Below are 18,142 nucleotides of genomic sequence, written 5' to 3'. Positions count from 1 at the left end.
TTTCTTGTGAGTAATGCTCTTTCATCTAGAGCAGTGATATTTATTTCTCTACTGACTGTATCTTGAGTTTTTTGATCATCTACATCTTAATGGCAATGGTTCAGAAACTTATAATTTTGTGAAGTTTAACCACAGGGGTTATAACTTGAATAATTCTTGTCTTCCTTACACAAAATGTTCTTACTTATTAAAACTTCAGCAAATGTAGTTGATCATTGCTCAGAATGAGATTTGGTGACATACTTCTCTCACATTCAGACATTCTTTGTTGTTTCCTGTATAAGCCAAGTAGGATCCAGTATACTTGAATTTCAGCATTTTCTTGTTTCTGCTGTCCTATTGTTTAATGACTGCTTAATGCCTACTAAGGTTATTCTTGCAGTACACGATACTGGGCCATAGAGATCTTTGCCACAGTGTCTTACCATCTAGCTATTTTCTGCTCTTTTATATTAACATGTATAAGACTTCAAGTTCAGAAAACAGTTCTTTTCTACAAGAAGCTTTATGCCACTTACTGCTGTCAGTAAAGCTACAAAATACACATTCTAGAAAGAAAGAGGGCCTTGTGTTCACAACCCTATCCAAAGGCGATGATAACCTACTCCTGTGGTAAAGCTTAACACGTCAGATCAGGGAGGATGAAGAAGAGACTGAGAGTTGCAGTCCTTCTTTCTGTATGAGTTGTGCTATCTATATATTTCATGCATTCCATGAAGAAGGAGAAGAGCGTATAATTAGCTAAGGACTGTGTGATAATGCATTTATACACAGTGACAAATTATCCATATGCAAACATGCCAGAGGTTTACTTTCTGAAAGCTCGACTTTGCCTCAGTAACTTAAAAATATTTCAAACCCCCATGTACTTATCACTATGTTATTTTTTAGGACAAAAAGACCTACCACGTATGAGGAAAAAAACTCTCTGAGGTCAAGCACTCCTGAAATGATCAAGACATGAGAGAATTCTGTAAATACTTGGTTCCCTCTTAGCAGTGAACCAGCTTTTTACATTTCTTTGGTTAAAAAGCAACCAAGAAAGAATTATTATTTCTGATTAAGGTGTATGGTAATAGTTAAGATCTACATAATGTGTAACACCAAGGTAAGTCACCAGAGATTGATTGCTAAGCATAAATATATGAAAAGAAAGAAAGAGCTCTGTTCATAAGGGGAAAAAAAAAAAAAGCAAATACATTGGCACGTGAAGTTCATTTGGAGGAACAATACAATTCTCATCAGAGCGGAATAATGCTCTTAATGAGCTACTGTGCTCAGTCTAGCAAAGTGGTTAAGGTCAGTGTATCATAACCCCTGTCTGTGATGTGAAGCCCCCACCCAGACTTCAAAACCACTGATTATATCACGTAAGTGCAGCTATTCAACCATTTACACTTGGAATTTGTTTGATCCCTCATGCAATCTCTTTTCATGGTGAAAAAGGTTCAACCATGTCTGCAAATACAGTAAAGGTATTTAGAAAAGCTAACAAGGCAATACTGAAATATTCTGGGAAATATTTTAACCCCATAACTGCTTGCAGACGAAGTGGAACTGTCTTAACAAGACTTTAAAAGCTGCAGAAGTTTTTGAGAATTTCAGTCTTACCAATTTAAAAGAGGAATTCTTTCTTCCATTCAAGAATATTAATTGCATGAATCCCTGCTAGTACTTTGCTGAATATTTTTCATCATGTTGTTGTCATGGTGACAATTTTATGGCACTCAGATAAATGACCATGGGAAAGAACTTTATGAGTTCTCACACAGTATCACAGTATCACAGTATGTTAGAGATTGGAAGGGACCTCAAAAGATCATCTAGTCCAATCCCCCTGCCAGAGCAGGAACACCTAAATAAGGTTACATAGGAATGTGTCCAGGCGGGTTTTGAATGTCTCCAGAGAAGGAGACTCCACAACCTCCCTGGGCAGCCTGTTCCAGTGTTCCGTCACCCTCACTGAGAAGAAGTTTCTTCTCAAGTTTAAGTGGAACCTCTTGTGTTCCAGTTTATACCCATTACCCCTTGTCCTATCATTCTTTGCCACTGAGAAGAGCCTGGCTCCATCCTCGTGACACTCACCCTTTATATATTTATATACACTAATAAGGTCCCCCCGCAGTCTCCTCTTCTCCAAACTATAGAGACCCAGCTCCCTCAGCCTTTCCTCATAAGGGAGATGCTCCACTCCCTTAAGCATCTTAGTTGCCCTGCGCTGGACTCTCTCCAGCAGGTCCCTGTCCTTCTTGAACTGAGGGGCCCAGAACTGGACACAATATTCCAGATGCGGTCTCACCAGGGCAGAGTAGAGAGGAAGGAGGACCTCTCTCGACCTACTGACCACCCCCCTTCTAATACACCCTAGGATGCCATTGGCCTTCTTGGCAACAAGGGCACAGTGTTGGCTCATGGTCATCCTGCCGTCCACTAGGACCCCCAGGTCCCTCTCCCCTACACTACTCTCTAACAGGTCGTTCCCCAACCTATATTGGAACCTGGGGTTGTTCCTGCCCAGATGCAGGACTCTACACTTTCCCTTGTTATATTTCATCAAGTTGTTCCCTGCCCAACTCTTCAGCCTGTCCAGGTCCCGCTGGATGGCAGCACAACCTTCTGGCGTGTCAGCCACTCCTCCCAGCTTAGTGCCATCAGCAAACTTGCTGACAGTACACTCAATTCCCTCATTTAAATCGCTGATGAATATATTAAATAATACTGGTCCCAATACTGACCCTTGAGGCACTCCACTAGATACAGGCCTCAAACTAGACCCCGCCCCATAGACTACAACTCTCTGGCTTCTGTCCTTCAGCCAGTTTGCAGTCCACCTCACTACCTGATCATCCAGGCCACACTTCCCCAATTTAGCTATGAGGATGCTGTGGGAGACTGTGTCAAATGCTTTGCTGAAGTCAAGGTAGACCACGTCCACCGCTCTGCCATCATCCATCCACCGTGTTATTTCCTCATAAAAGGCTATGAGGTTGGTCAAGCATGACTTCCCCTTGGTAAAGCCATGTTGACTGCCCCTCATAACCCTCTTATCCTTGATATGCCTTAAGATGGCATCAAGGATAAGGTGTTCCATCAGTTTCCCAGGGATGGAGGTGAGGCTGACCGGTCTATAGTTACCCGGGTCCTCCTTCTTGCCCTTTTTGAAGACTGGAGTGACATTTGCTTTCCTCCAGTCCTCAGGCACCTCTCCTGTTTCCCAAGACTTGGTAAAGATGATGGAGAGTGGTCTAGCAATGACTTCCGCCAGTTCCCTCAGCACCCGCGGGTGCATCCCATCTGGACCCATGGATTTATGGATGTCCAGATTGCTCAACTGGTCCCTAACCCATTCCTCGTCGACTAAGGCAAACTGATCCAGTGACCTGGCTTCATCTGAGGTCTCAGGAGTACAGGGCTCTTCAGGACTGCCTCCTGCAGAGTAGACAGAGACAAAGAAGGCATTCAATAACTCTGCCATCTCAGTATCTTCTGTCACCAGGGCACCCATCCCGTTCACCAGTGGGCCAACCTTGCCTCTGGTGTTAGTTTTATCAGCTATGTATTTGAAAAAGCTCTTTCTGTTGTCCTTGACCCCTCTCGCCAGATTTAATTCTAAGGAGGCCTTAGCCATACTAGCTGCCTTCCTACATCCTCTAGCAGCAGCCTTATATTCCTCCCAAGTGGCCAGCCCCTCCTTCCATGACCTATAAACTCTCCTCTTCCACTTGAGCATACCCAGCAGTTCCTTATTTAGCCACGCAGGTCTCTTGGCCCTCTTCCTTGACTTCCTATGTGTCGGGATGCTCCGCTCTTGAGCTCGGAATAAGCAATTCTTGAATGTCAACCAACTATCTTGGGCCCCTTTACCTTCAAGCAGCCTTGCCCATGGGATTTCCCCTAGCAATTGCTTGAAAAGGCCAAAGTTTGCCCTGCTAAAGTCCAGGGTTGCAATTCTACTTGCTATTCCACTGGTCCTACCACACAAGATCCTGAATTCCACCATCTCGTGGTCGCTGCAACCAAGGCAGCCCTCAACCTTTACTGCTTCGACCAGACCCTCCTTGTTAGTGAGGATGAGATCCAGCAGCACTCCTCTCCTGGTTGGCTCATCCACCATTTGGATGAGAAGTTATCATCCATACACTGGAGGAACCTCCTGGACTGTGCCTGGGTTGCTGAGTAGTCCTTCCAGCAAACATCAGGGAAATTAAAATCCCCCACGACAACCACGGCCTGTGACTGTGAGGCCACTCTCAGCTGCCTGTAGAAGGCCTCGTCAACTTCCTCACCCTGATCTGGTGGCCTGTAACAGACACCCACAACAGTATCACCCCTGCCAGCCTGCCCCTTAATTCTCACCCACAGACTCTCAACTCGCTCTCTCTGCAGTAGCAAATATGTATTTTCTCTCTCAAGCTTATTTCCATCTCCCATTCCTGACTGCTAGAAACATTCCTTTATTCTTCCTTCTTCTGCTTAAGCAAGAAAAGGAAGAAGCTGTTTTTTCTCCTTTCAGTTCCATTTTCCTCCTTTTTACTGCTTGTGGGGTTAAATCTTTCCTAAATTATCTGCTGCTTCCCTTATGTCACTAGGTTAAACCACTTAGAATGAAAGTAATACATTCTTTAACATCATAAATGATGCAGCATCAGAGGTATGGTTTTAATGGCAGTAAACTTGGGGCAAAGACAATTAAACAATAGATGTCTAATTTGTACCTTGTAACTTTACTTCACACTATATAAATTTCATTTGAACTAAACAGGTATCTGGTATTTTTAGTTTTACACGGCAACTTTATTCTGTTTACAAATGGAAGAATATTTCAGTTAACACCAGGTGCTACTGTCAGGTTTCAGAGTTAGTGATTCTATCACCCATTATTTTTCTGAGTTGAGCTTTCAAGGGTGTTTTGTTCCAGGCAAGGAACTCCATAAAGACTAACTGAAAGACTAACCCTATTATTTTCACTTCCTTTTATAGAAGGGAATTTTTACTTCTTTTCACAATAGCCTCCTTACTGAGTTTTTGCAAGTTCATCACCTTCAATAGAGAAAATATAAAAGCAACTGAGAGGATCGCACTTCATTCACAAGTGAAAAATATACAAAGCAAATACACTTAGTAACACAAACCCAATCTTTTTAATCTGGCAGATTAGGACTACCACGATAAATATATCCCAACTATCCAGTAGCTAAATTATACTATCCCAAATTAATTATCTTGGAAGACAGGCCAGGCAGCAAGCATCTCTTGTCAGCCAGAATCATGAAACCTAGTATTACTGCCAGATGACCACTTCTCCAGAAACCTGAAAATGCCAACTTCAGAGATGGGAGTTCTGTAATCACACATTCAGAAAACTTGCTTGTGCTTAGTACAACATCCTGGTGTGTCTTACCTACACTAACATAGATTCTTGACATAAATCTAAATAAATGAAAATAATTCTATTTCCAAACAAGACCTTTGATATTAGTTAGAAAGAAAGAATAAAACAACTACAAAGTACTCATGTTACAGCACCCCATCACCGAAAAACAGATCTAAATAATTAGATCTACCTACTGATACCTGTATTACAAATATTCTTTCAGCTACAGGACTGACATACTCCTGCTGCTGATGAGAAAGTCAGTCTGTACTTTTGAGACCTTTTTATTCATCTCAGTGACACCTGATAGTGGTTTGTTATCTTTCCCTTGCCTTCCAGGGCAGCTGAGCGGGAAAATAGGCATGTTCTGTCTGAATTTTGATTTTCATCCAGGGGGAATGATTCAAAATATTTAAGCTGTATCTTTCCACTGAATGTAGGGCGATACTCCTTCCACTTAAAAGGACGGAAGAAATACCTATTCTTGTTTAGCACACGAAGACTTAATCCAGCCAGTGGCAGGATGGCAGGTTATTGTCACTCTGCTTTGGGAGTACAGCAAAGATTTGTTGTGACTAAAGTGTTAGTTTTAGCCAACAGGTCAAAAGAGAAAATAAGCAAAGAAAGTAACAAAATGGGATGATTATAGGAGGTTTTACCTGTTCCTGGAGTTGGACATGGTTCACAAGGTTTGTTCCAGGCTTTCCCAACATTGTATGTGCAGCAACACATCCTTTTGGTCACATTGAAGGGCAGCTCGTTCTCACAGGAGGTTCCATTATAGCTTCTGTAGCAAAAGCTTTTCCTCATGTCTAGATGTCAGAAAAGAATCGCTTTTGAGGCAACCAACAAACTAACTTAAGTAAATATCAATGCCCTACCAATCTAGACAGTTGTTCACAAACTTCAGTTTCTGAATGCAATCCAAACATATGCATGGATGCATTTAAAAATAATTTAAAGGTTGAAGTAATCTACAGTCTGTGTTTTAGACTTACTTGAAATTTGACATCTTTTCACTTTTCATTCAAAGATACAAAAGGGTAAAAGGAAAATTTCAAAAAAAATCAGAAACACACTGTAGATGCTCATCAGATAAACCCTACCATCTGGAAATGACTACCGAAACCAAAAAAAGATTTCTGAGTTCTGTTAAGGAACACTGCACATCAGACACTGGGATTTCCTTCCTGGCTACATGACATAACTGGAAGTTAAAGACAGGAAAAGACAACACAAGACTTTAGAACTGGCCTCATCTAAAAGGGAATTTCTAAGAAAGTCTGAGTCGAAACCAGTCTGATATGATATTCAGACATTTGTAATAAAGATGACATTTTGCATACCCATGCAGTTATGTCCTCCGTTCACCTGCATATATTCTGGTGGGCAAATACAGGTGTAGTTCCCCAAAGTATTGTAGCAGGTACCAGGACCGCAGACACCAGGATGTGCAACACACTCATCAATATCTAGAGACCAAGCAAAACCATTACAATTACCAAGGGAAAAGAGGACCAAGTCCTAGCAAATGTTTCTGAGAAATATAACCATAATAAACCATGCTAAGGTAACAAAAATGTTTCATTTAAAGGCTAGCTTGGAAAGTACAGCTCAGATTTGTGTTAAGAAGCTATTCTAACAGCTGCTGAAAAGTAATATTGTTAATGTTTAATAAGTGCAAAAATGCAAGTGCAAGAGAAAACCCTAAATAAATTCCAAGTTGCTGAATTAACCACGGAAACTGGAGCACTTGGTGCCCCACTAGCTCTTTCGCTACACGAACGATATTCACACCCTCTTCACGAGAACGTTACTGTCTCTTTCCAGTTCTATTAATGTGTTCAGTATTCCATTGAGAAGTTACCTATTAAATACCCTATTTAGAAACTAGCAAGCAAACTGAATAATCACAAAGTCTTGCTGCCCTAGTCTTGGATATTCTTATTAAAGATATTTGCGGTTGTCCTGGGTTCAGCAGTAGCAGTCATTTTTTCTACTGGTGCAGTGCTGTGTTTTGACTTTCGACCTTGGGAATAATACTGATAAAGCTGATGTTTTCAGTTGCTGGTCAGAATGTTTAGACTGACCAAGGACTTTGAGAGTCTCATGCTCTGCCAGGGAGGAGGAGAAGCCAGGAGGAAGAAGGGACAGGACACCTGACCCAAACTAACCAAAGAGGTATTCCATACCACAGCACGTCATGCCCAGGATGTAGAACTGGGAGTCCCCGGAAGGGCTGGATCACTGCGGGGTGGGGGTGAGGTACCAGTTTGTGAGCGGTTGTATTCTCTTCCTTGTTATTTCCTTTATCATTATTACTATTGGTGGTAGCAGTAGTGATTTGTGTCATACCTTAGTTATTAAACTGTTCTTATCTCAACCTGTGGGAGCTGCATTCTTTTGATTCTCCTCCCCGTTCCTCCAGGAGCGGAGGGAAGAAAGGTGAGGGGGGAAGTGGACTTCGTGGTTCTGATTTACAGCCTGGGCTTAAACCACGACAGCTCTTTTTGGCGCCCAACGTGGGGCAGGAAGGGTTGAGATAACAACAGATCTGACTGAGGCACAATGCTGATTTATGGGCTCTCAAAGTTGTTCTTTTTGATACCACAGTTTCTGTATGTCGTAGCTTGCTTGGAGCCGGTATTTGCTGTGTTAGTGTTTATCAAGTGTGGGCCTTGGGCTAAGGTTCTTGTTTCACTGTACTTTATGGTAATGGCTTGTAATACGGGCGGGCTCCGGCAGCAGGGCGGGATGGACGTGGCCGTGGACTTGTACCTGGCCGTCCCGCTGCTCTTCACTGTCCTGGCCCTCGTCCTCGCCTCCGTCTTTGTGAGGCTGCGGGGAGCTGAGGGGGAGCGGCCCCGGGAGCCGGCGGCGGCCGAAGCGGCCCGGGAGCGCGGCCCCGGGGACCAAGCGGCGGCGGGAGCGGGGCCGGAGGCCGGGAAGGAGGCGGCTGCCGAGGAGGGGAAGGAGGCGGCTGCCGAGCAGCGGGAGGAGGCGGCGGAGGAGCCGAGCCCCACAGCCGAGCCCAGCCCCGCGGCAGCCGAGAGCATTCCCCAGCAGCCGTCCGCCGAGCCCCGTGAGCCTGAGCCCCAGGAGGATGCAGGAGACCCCGCAGCATTTCCCAGCAAGGCAGAGGAGGAAGATCTGGACTCAGAAAAAGAGAAGCTGGTGGTGAGAGAGCCTTCAAGCACAACAGCTACACTAGCCCCAGTGATAAGTACAGCAGCAGCATTTGAGAGTTCTGAAGGTTTTGAATGGCCTTTGGGTACCCTTGGGACCTGCCTGCTGATTGTGATGGGGATCACCATGTTGGCACACACACAGAGTGTGTTCTACCCACGACCATTTTGTCTGATCCCGAGAGTTAAGCAGAGTCAGGTTTGGGTCTTGTCTGGGTTTAGACAATACAGGGGGACCGAGAGGTTTTCCCCAGGGCTGGACAGTCATGAGTGTCACGGTGTGTGGGACAGTATGGACGAGTATCTAATCCACTGGGCCCCTCCAGTCCTTTGGAAGCGTCGGAGATGGAAGGCAGCTGTATGGAGTCCTCAACGACAAGTTGCAGAAACTGCTGCAGGGGAGGGTGAATTATTTTGAGCCTGATGGGCCCATGGCACTTCAGGCCATCAGGGCAGAGATGCAACATAGAGATGGTCTCATGATCGAGGGGTAGACTTTGCAATGGGCCTCTCCTGCTCTGAAAGACTGTTACAAGTGATGGTATATTGAAAATGTGGGATCTGAGCATGACGTGAATGGTATGGAATAAGGGGTGGATACTGTCCTGGGTTCAGCAGTAGCAGTCATTTTTTCTACTGGTGCAGTGCTGTGTTTTGACTTTCGACCTTGGGAATAATACTGATAAAGCCGATGTTTTCAGTTGCTGGTCAGAATGTTTAGACTGACCAAGGACTTTGAGAGTCTCATGCTCTGCCAGGGAGGAGGAGAAGCCAGGAGGAAGAAGGGACAGGACACCTGACCCAAACTAGCCAAAGAGGTATTCCATACCACAGCACGTCATGCCCAGGATGTAGAACTGGGAGTCCCCGGAAGGGCTGGATCACTGCGGGGTGGGGGTGAGGTACCAGTTTGTGAGCGGTTGTATTCTCTTCCTTGTTATTTCCTTTATCATTATTACTATTAGTGGTAGCAGTAGTGGTTTGTGTTATACCTTAGTTATTAAACTGTTCTTATCTCAACCTGTGGGAGCTGCATTCTTTTGATTCTCCTCCCCGTTCCTCCAGGAGCGGAGGGAAGAAAGGTGGGGGGGGAAGTGGACTTCGTGGTTCTGATTTACAGCCTGGGCTTAAACCACGACAGCGGTGTAAGACTTTCTTTTTTTTTTTCCCCACACAAGTGTAGTTTCAAACCAGTTTGGTCATCTTCTTCACCTGAGCTTAGTAAAGCCTCAGGATTCAGTCTCTGTTTTGAAAGAAGATAATTTTTTATTTTCTCTCAAAGTGAATGAAGAAGGGAAAGCTGATTTACAGCACTTCAAACTAGGAGAAATCATGAGAGATGTACTTTTCGCGTCTATTTACGATTTTTGGTTCTAACACTTAGGACCAATCACAAACACAAATGGAAAACCAGTATTAACTTTACTTCACATTGTATAAATTAAACTACTACTCTGAAATACTTGTCAAGAGGGCAGCTTTTCTCACATAGAATACAGGGACCCTAGTGAAACTAGCAGGAGATACAAGGTGGTGAAGTAAGAAGCCAGAAATCATGAATAACCACCCTAGTTTACTTAGTACACATAGTTGAGATCTATGATGTAGAAATAAACATTAGTATATTCAAGTGTTGCATTTCAAGCTTTATATTAATTATAACACAGGTGCCAAATATAATGCTTCTGGAGAAGATTTTGGGTAAGAGTGTGGGTACCATATCCACTTACGGGTTTAAGCCTAAAAAAATAGTGTTTTTTGCAATACCACATTGAGACAGAGAAAGATCTTTCAAGGGAACCAACCTTCACAGATTCTTGTCTCTTCACTGAGGTAGTAGCCTTTTGGACATTCACACTGGAAGCTGCCAAACGTATTGATGCAATTTCCACCTTGGCAGAGACCTGGCAGTTCCTGACATTCATCAATGTCTGAAAACAGAAAACAAAACTCACCACATTTTCATTCCAGAATGAAAAGAAACAAGAGACTTTAAGTACTCCCTTGAAATTCCACCAGCTAGTAGCTTTTAACTGTGATGTGGATTTTTTCCTGGTTTTTTTTTTTTTTTTTTTTTTTTTAATTGCACTTCATGAAAGCATGGATGAGATGCTAATTCTCTTCCATTCAAATAGCTCTTCAAGTTTCAGTGTGATGAGCTGATCGAGTTCAACTTCCATTACTATTTACAGAATTTGGCATCTAAAATTTCTCATTCCTTGCACACTCACTGGAACCAGAGATTCTTTGTCCAATGAGTATTTCCTGGAACTTACACCTTCCACTGATAAGCTGTAATTTTTATAAATGACTTGTCCTTCAGGGGCCAATATCAAAGACTGATTTAAGTAAAGAGACACACAGAAGGTATGCATCAGCTTATTTTCCTACTGAAATATTGTTGGACTTCTTCAATATTCTTTTACAGTATGTCTTGTCATCATGTTGTTGTCAATTCATATTAGCAGAGGGTTTTGCTCAGCACTAAATGTAGTGATTTTTGCAAAATACAGTTCCAGTGTACATTTCTCCAAAGCTGACACGTTTTTAAATTCCAGCCATCACAGTAATTTATGAAAAACTCACCTTCTAAAATAATAGTGACAGGATTGGGTCTGAATCCTTCCCCCCCTGGACAGAGAGTATTATATTCCGCTAAAGTATTACAAGAGAGATCATGTCATTCATATGAAGATTAAAATGCTAACAAATAAAAACATAAATTCCATTTGAGTTTTTAATTAGTGTCTTCCCTATGCTCACTGGTTTTTTACTTTTCTTGACCTCTTCACAGTAAATAAAGGTAGAACATCAGACTAGCAGAAAATCAAGGTAAGATTAAGAGTTCTGCTTAAAACATTACCATGAACTTCAGAATCTATTAAGGCAGGCACAATGTTGTTTTCTCTGTATTGTGCCTTTATAAAGCACATATTTTGCACTTTATAAAAAACATATTTTCTGTTTTCACTAGTTATTTAACATGAAACATCAGTATAACATCAATATAGTTGTTAAAATTTGAATTATTATGAGACTGTTACGAACAACATGCTTGACATTTCTGTTGCATTATTCATTCAAAGAACTTCAAAGGTCTAAAAAATTGACAGCTATCATCAGGTATCAGTTTTAAGTAATCAAGAGTGACTTAGAAATAGGTACCCAACAGTTACCAACACTCTTCTCTGACAGCTACTGCAGCTCTCCAAATTAAAGCCATGATTTCAGTTCTAAACATTATTATTTTCATTTCCCCACCAACATGGAGTAGCTGAGTAAAAACTCCTACTAGACGCATGCAATCCATTCCATTCTTAAATCAGGGTATTTGCAACTACTTTTTTTTTCTTTTTTCTTTTTTTAAATGGGACAAAAGTAAAAGCAAATAAAATACCCAAACCTACACAAAGTACATCAGCCTGGTCCAGTGGCAAGTGCCTTCCAAAGTTACCATTGATTTATTACCATGAGAATAGGCACCAAATGAGTCACAGAAGACTAAAGGTCAGGTCTCCTGATACTCAGGTCCACACCTCTGCATCACTCCTCTGACAGTAGCAGGCAGATTTTCTTTTATATTTTCTTTTTTTTTTTTTTCTTTTTTATAACTGTGCCAGAACACTGCTTCATGAAGAAAATCAGTTTCTTACACAATAAATGAATACACATACAGTAATACAGTTAAAGATTTCAAATACTTTTTCTGTCCCTTCTTAGCATCTTCTATGGGGTAGAATAAGAGAAGATTTCCTTACTGCTGTTTACAGGGGGACATGTCTCACAGGGGTTTCCCCAAGCCTTTCCCAGAGAGCAGCAGCATGAGGAACGACTGACTCCAACCCCAATTTCAGTGTTGCAGGATAGGCTGCCATCCCCTCGTGGTCCATACTTCAGGTAGCAATTGCCAATACGGTTATCTACAAATAAAGCACATATGACTAAAGCTCCATACAATGATCAGGACAAAGGAACAGCAGGAGTTCATTTTAACATTTCATATCTAGGAGCAGAAATTCAGATAACATTGTGCTTTTGGAGTCACTGGGAAGCTCAAAAGACTCATGAACACTGACAGTGCTGTGAGAGACAGCAAGGAAAATGGCTAGCTTCAGCTTCCTAAGTACCCAGAGATGAGTTTAAAATGTTTGCATGTCTTCCAAAGTCACACCATACTCTAACGTAGCGCATACACTATTCCCAGTCTTTCTTCCCAGGAAACACCAGAAACTTTGCTGCAGTTTGCTCCAAGTATTTCTTCTCCACATTCTGACTGTGACTAGGCTATGGCTCTTTCTTGTAGAATTAAAAGAATTTACATATTTTTCTGTGGAATTACAGAACAAAGTCATGTCACTGGAAGAATTAATCTACTGGCAAAGAAATTCTCCAAAAATCAACATTGAAATTATATAAATGTGCAGTAGGTTTGATGAAAATTAGTTATTAGTGCACTCAAACTGTAACTTAATGATTTAGACAGTTTCTGGCATCAGGAAAACGAACAAGGAATCTAAGAGAAGTAGAGCTATGAGTTTTCTTACTGCCACATATATTGTCTACTTGTTCTTTATAAATGGAAAATAACTAGCAGTGAGTCATAAATATAAGGAATGAGAGGACAGTCAATTATTATACTATTTCTTATTGCAGTCAAATAAGAAAAAAATTAATTTCCTCAAGAGTACTGTTACGATTCTAAAGACCATTTCAGTGAATTAACTTGCTATTAAAGTTTACCTCAATGTACAGAAACACACTTTTTTTTTTTTATAAATTCACTGTATGAAGGCCACAGTATCTTTTTGCCTTTTTAGTACTTCTGTTAATGGTATAAGTAAGAAACATACAAGTAAATTTTTCAATGATTTCCCAAATGCATATTTTCCTAAGAAATATCACATTTTTAATTTACTGCCTACAGGAAGAGCCAGATGCTACAGCTGTAGCAATTTACATGGAGTAAAATGAATACAGTATGATAAATGTAGGTAGCTCATCCTTTCAAAATTTCCAGAGTTTAATAAATGTCTTGACATGACATGAGTTTTTAAATGACCCTGAGGTTTGGGATGTATCTATGAAAAAATTTGAAGGCAGCTTTCTCAATTGCTAGGTACTACTTGTTTTTAAGGTCCTAAAGTTAAGTAAAGTATGTGTGGTACAAAAACACAACTTCATGCTAATTTTCAGACTGGATTTTTTTCTTTTAAAGGTTCTTAACATCAATCAAGAGAAAAATCTCAAGCTTTCAAATAGGTTTAAGTTTATTCCAATTCAGGCATTAATAGACAAGTTTGGGTGACTCTTTCTGCATGGCTTTTTAAGAGCATACTGTACCAGAAATTGAGAAAAAGAAGCACCTTCTTTGGCCCCACATATTCTACAACCAATTTCAGTATCTCACTATAAATGCACACTGATGTAAAGCTCAAATACGACATACGTATTCTCAACCTCTGAGCCTCTGATGAAAAGAAACTTCAGGCAGGATATCTATCTCCCTAGAGGCAAGACTTACCTCACATCACTGATCATCATATGTCAGTGAAGGGTTTTTTTAAGACGGTGTTAGAAGACAGCAAAATGAACTCCCTTTCTAGAAAAAGCACATCCAGTTCTCACTGTGGAATTGAGCTGAAACAACCCAAATGTGGTTACTCTGTGAATACTTACCTCCTGTTTTCAGAAGAACTGCTCGCTTCTCTTCATTTGTAATAGCACCAGACATAGGCCTTTTTAAGAGAAGCCAAGAAGAGATCTGACTTCATTCTTCTTGGGAAAAGTGAAAACAACCATTTTGAAAGACCTTCAGCCCAAGACCTCAGGCCCATTAAGAACAATATGAGATGACAGACCTTGGAACAAAGGCAGAGCCTGAAATTATCTAGCAGAGCACCTATACCAAGTCCATCAAGAGTTTTAGGTTTCGATTTACTTCTCACATTAACTGTCTTTACACAGTGCCATGTTCCTCTTTGCCAAGGGTAATATTTCTGTTTCTTCTGAAAGGAACTGGAATTTAAAATCCTCTGCCTTTTTTGCTCAAGTGTGCAAGAGAGAGTTCTATTGAAGAGAACCAGAAGCTGCTGTTCTTTACTGAGTAGTTTCTGGAACATTTTTCAGCACACCTTGTGCATTCCAGAAGCAAGAAGCTTTTTCAGGTTTTTTTCTTTGGGTTTTTTTTGTTTGGTTGGTTTTGGGTTTTTTCCTACTAGCCTGTCTGGGGTTTTGGTTGTTTGCTTGTTTGTTTTCCAAATTACTACAAGCTTGGAGTGAAAACTGGGTGATGTTTTACCATGCGTCTGTGACACAGACATTATTGCAAGTAAAGTTTCAACTTGGAATTGCAGTCCTGAGACTATAAGGAATCACAAGAAAACAGAAATTCAGTTCTTCTCTCTTTGGACTGTGTGAATCAGTAATGCAGATATACCCAAAGCATACCAAATCTAGAACCACTACTAGCATATCTGTACTGGAATGACAATTCTATCTGTTTCCACTTCTCATGCAAAATCATTTAATGCTGCAGAAGATAAGAACTGCTGGCGGAATAAAAAAAGGTCAAAACCTAACAATGTCTGTACTCATATAAAATAATATAACTAATATGTTTTTAGTTGCACATGGTGCCCCAGCTTTTCACAGGCTTCTAAAAAAACCCACACTAAAGGGTCATTTCATTCATGCATTAGGGGTTTATTTCTATTATCTTACTCTGATGGTATTTCATGGGAAGCAGAGACTTTGCTTGCCTCTGTCAAAACCAAAAGCTGAATGTTCACTGAGTGGTTGTTGCACTGTGTCAAAGAATCAGCTTGGCTAGAGATGGCAAGTGTACACCCGAGGCTTGTAGCTACTCCCACAGATAGGTAAGTGGTTTCCAGTTTTGCCACTGCATGAAGCTGAACTTGAAAAAATCCCAGCACACAACCACACAATCCAAACCCTTATGTTTGCTAGGGAACCAAGTGTTGGCAGTCTTTTTTCTGTACAATGAGTTGCTGAGAAACTAAAAATGCCCAAGCAGTATTTCTTCAGGACAGAAATAAGGGTCAGAGACATTTTCTAACACTTTCTTAGTCAACATTTTTTCCTGAAAGAGGAAGGGCTTGTTCTCTCATTTGGAAGCCTAGGGTTTCTAGATATACCCTTAACTAAGTTCTCTTCCAGTGTGGAATCTTCCTTGAGGAAACACAGGTCCCCTGACAAAAATGTCACTGGGGAAACTACTGGCCCCAAAGCAGACTGCCAACTCAAACTTCCATTTTTTAGTGAAATGAAAGTCAGCTACAGTACCATAATTCTCGCAAGCATCTTCAGAGATCACTTAAATCATAAAACAAATAAAGTCATAGTTCAGGGTTTGCAGGGCTGATCATACCTAACAGTCCTGTGTCATGTAGCAAGGGGGAAAAGTAATGAAAATTCACATTGTCTGTGTAAGCGAGAGGATAATTGTGTAAGCTACAGTGAAATGTGTCTTTTACTTTGTGTTTCCAGCCAAATGGGTGCCACAACCAGTTTTAATTCCAGTTTAGACTTAAGCTAAACACATAAATCAGTCCTAAGACACACCTAGGATTAAAAAATTCAAGTTTTAAATGAAAATTATTGGTTGTTATGAGAATAGAAATGCAGATAATATGTGTTTTGACAAATTTTGAAAAAGTGTGTTTTAAAGAAACTATAAAACCCATTAATCAGTTAAAATAATTTAACCCCATCTCTGGAAAACTATATAACAGGATAAACAGCATGTGGAGGTATAATTTTTCTATCTTGCAACCTTCATTTGCACCAAAACAATCACCATGGCTGTAATGCTTCAGGTAGCTTTTACTCACCCACACAACCCACTCCAGTAGGATTCAGCTGGAAGTCTGGAGGGCAATTACACTCATACCTTCCAGGAGTATTTACACAAAGACCATTAACACAATTAATGGGATCGGCACATTCATCGATATCTAAAATAGAAAGGTCACATTTATAAATCTGCTCACTGAACAGAAAAGAATCACAGAATCACAGAATCACAGAATATTTGGAATTGGAAGGGACCTCAAAAGATCATCTAGTCCAATCCCCTGCCGGAGCAGGAACACCTAGATGAGGTTACACAGGAAGGTGTTCATGCGAGTTTTGAATGTCTTCAGAGAAGGAGACTCCACAACCTCCCCGGGCAGCCTGTTCCAGTGTTCCATCACCCTCACTGAGAAGAAGTTTCTTCTCAAGTTTAAGTGGAACCTCTTGTGTTCCAGTTTGAGCCCACTACCCCTTGTCTTACCATTGGTTGTCACTGAGAAGAGCCTGGCTCCATCCTCGTGACACTCACCCTTTATATATTTATATACACTAATAAGGTCACCCCCTAGTCTCCTCTTTTCCAAACTAAAGAGACCCAGCTCCCTCAGCCTTTCCTCATAAGGGAGATGCTCCACTCCCTTAATCATCTTAGTTGCCCTGCGCTGGACTCTCTCCAGCAGGTCCCTGTCCTTCTTGAACTGAGGGGCCCAGAACTGGACACAATATTCCAGATGTGGTCTCACCAGGGCAGAGTAGAGGGGAAGGAGGACCTCTCTTGACCTACTGACCACCCCCCTTCTAATACACCCCAGGATGCCATTGGCCTTCCTGGCCACAAGGGCACAGTGTTGGCTCATGGTCATCCTGCTGTCCACTAGGACCCCCAGGTCCCTTTCCCTTTCACTGCTCTCTAATAGGTTATTCCCATCCTGTACTGGAACCTGGGGTTGTTCCTACCCAGATGTTAACACTCTACACTTCCCCTTGTTATATTTCATCACATTTTTCACAGCCCAACTCTCCAGCCTGTCCAGGTCTCGCATGATGGCAGCACAGCCTTCTGGCGTGTCAGCCACTCCTCCCAGCTTAGTGTCATCAGCAAACTTGCTGATAGTACACTCAATTCCCTCATCCAAATCATTGATGAATATATTAAATAATACTGGTCCCAGTACTGACCCTTGAGGCACTCCACTAGATACCGGCCTCCAACTAGACTCCGTCCCATAGACTACAACTCTCTGGCTTCTCTCCTTCAGCCAGTTCGCAGTCCACCTCACTACCTGATCATCCAGTCCACGCTTCCCCAATTCAGCTGTGAGGATGCTGTGGGAGACTGTGTCAAACGCTTTACTGAAGTCAAGGTAGACCAAGAAGAATAATTTTACTTTCTAAGACAAAATGGGCACAAATATTTCAAATGCAAGTGAATTTCAGCTGAAATTGAACAAAAAGCCCTACTAATAATTCATGAAACATTTAGGAATAGCCTTCTTACAGCTGCATATTTAGGAAGCTATTCTTTTGCTTCCATTCTTAAATGCACTCCAAAGCACACAATTCTACACTTTGCTTGTTTAGTGGGGAAAAATACACTCTAATTGTAAGAGAATACAATGCACGTTTTTTGAACTCATTGTTAAATTACCTTGGTGTTATAAAAAAAAAAAAAAAAAGAAAAGAAAAGAAAAGAAAAGAAAAGAAAAGAAAAGAAAAGAAAAGAAAAGAAAAGAAAAGAAAAGAAAAGAAAAGAAAAGAAAAAGTAATTCTT

The 18,142-nt window shown here is 41.4% G+C and overlaps 1 protein-coding gene across 1 annotated transcript in view; it reads right to left on the bottom strand.

Annotated features, from left to right (window-relative positions):
• Positions 1–18,142, bottom strand: part of FBN2 (fibrillin 2) — a gene marked incomplete at its 3' end in the record, with an annotated part of 165,248 nt that overhangs the window by 31,582 nt on the left and 115,524 nt on the right. The window contains exons 34-39 of the mRNA XM_080637931.1: positions 16,410–16,532; positions 12,318–12,479; positions 11,146–11,214; positions 10,365–10,490; positions 6,721–6,846; positions 6,034–6,186 (exon numbers count right to left, since the gene is read on the bottom strand). Of these exons, the coding sequence (XP_080494057.1) occupies positions 6,034–6,186; positions 6,721–6,846; positions 10,365–10,490; positions 11,146–11,214; positions 12,318–12,479; positions 16,410–16,532 (759 nt within the window). The remainder of the gene's footprint in view (positions 1–6,033; positions 6,187–6,720; positions 6,847–10,364; positions 10,491–11,145; positions 11,215–12,317; positions 12,480–16,409; positions 16,533–18,142) is intronic.

This window comes from Psittacula echo (assembly GCF_963264785.1).
Source record: "Psittacula echo genome assembly, chromosome: Z".
NCBI lineage: Eukaryota > Metazoa > Chordata > Aves > Psittaciformes > Psittacidae > Psittacula > Psittacula echo.
Note: the sequence above shows the minus strand (reverse complement) of the source record. Positions and strands in the feature narration are given on the sequence as shown.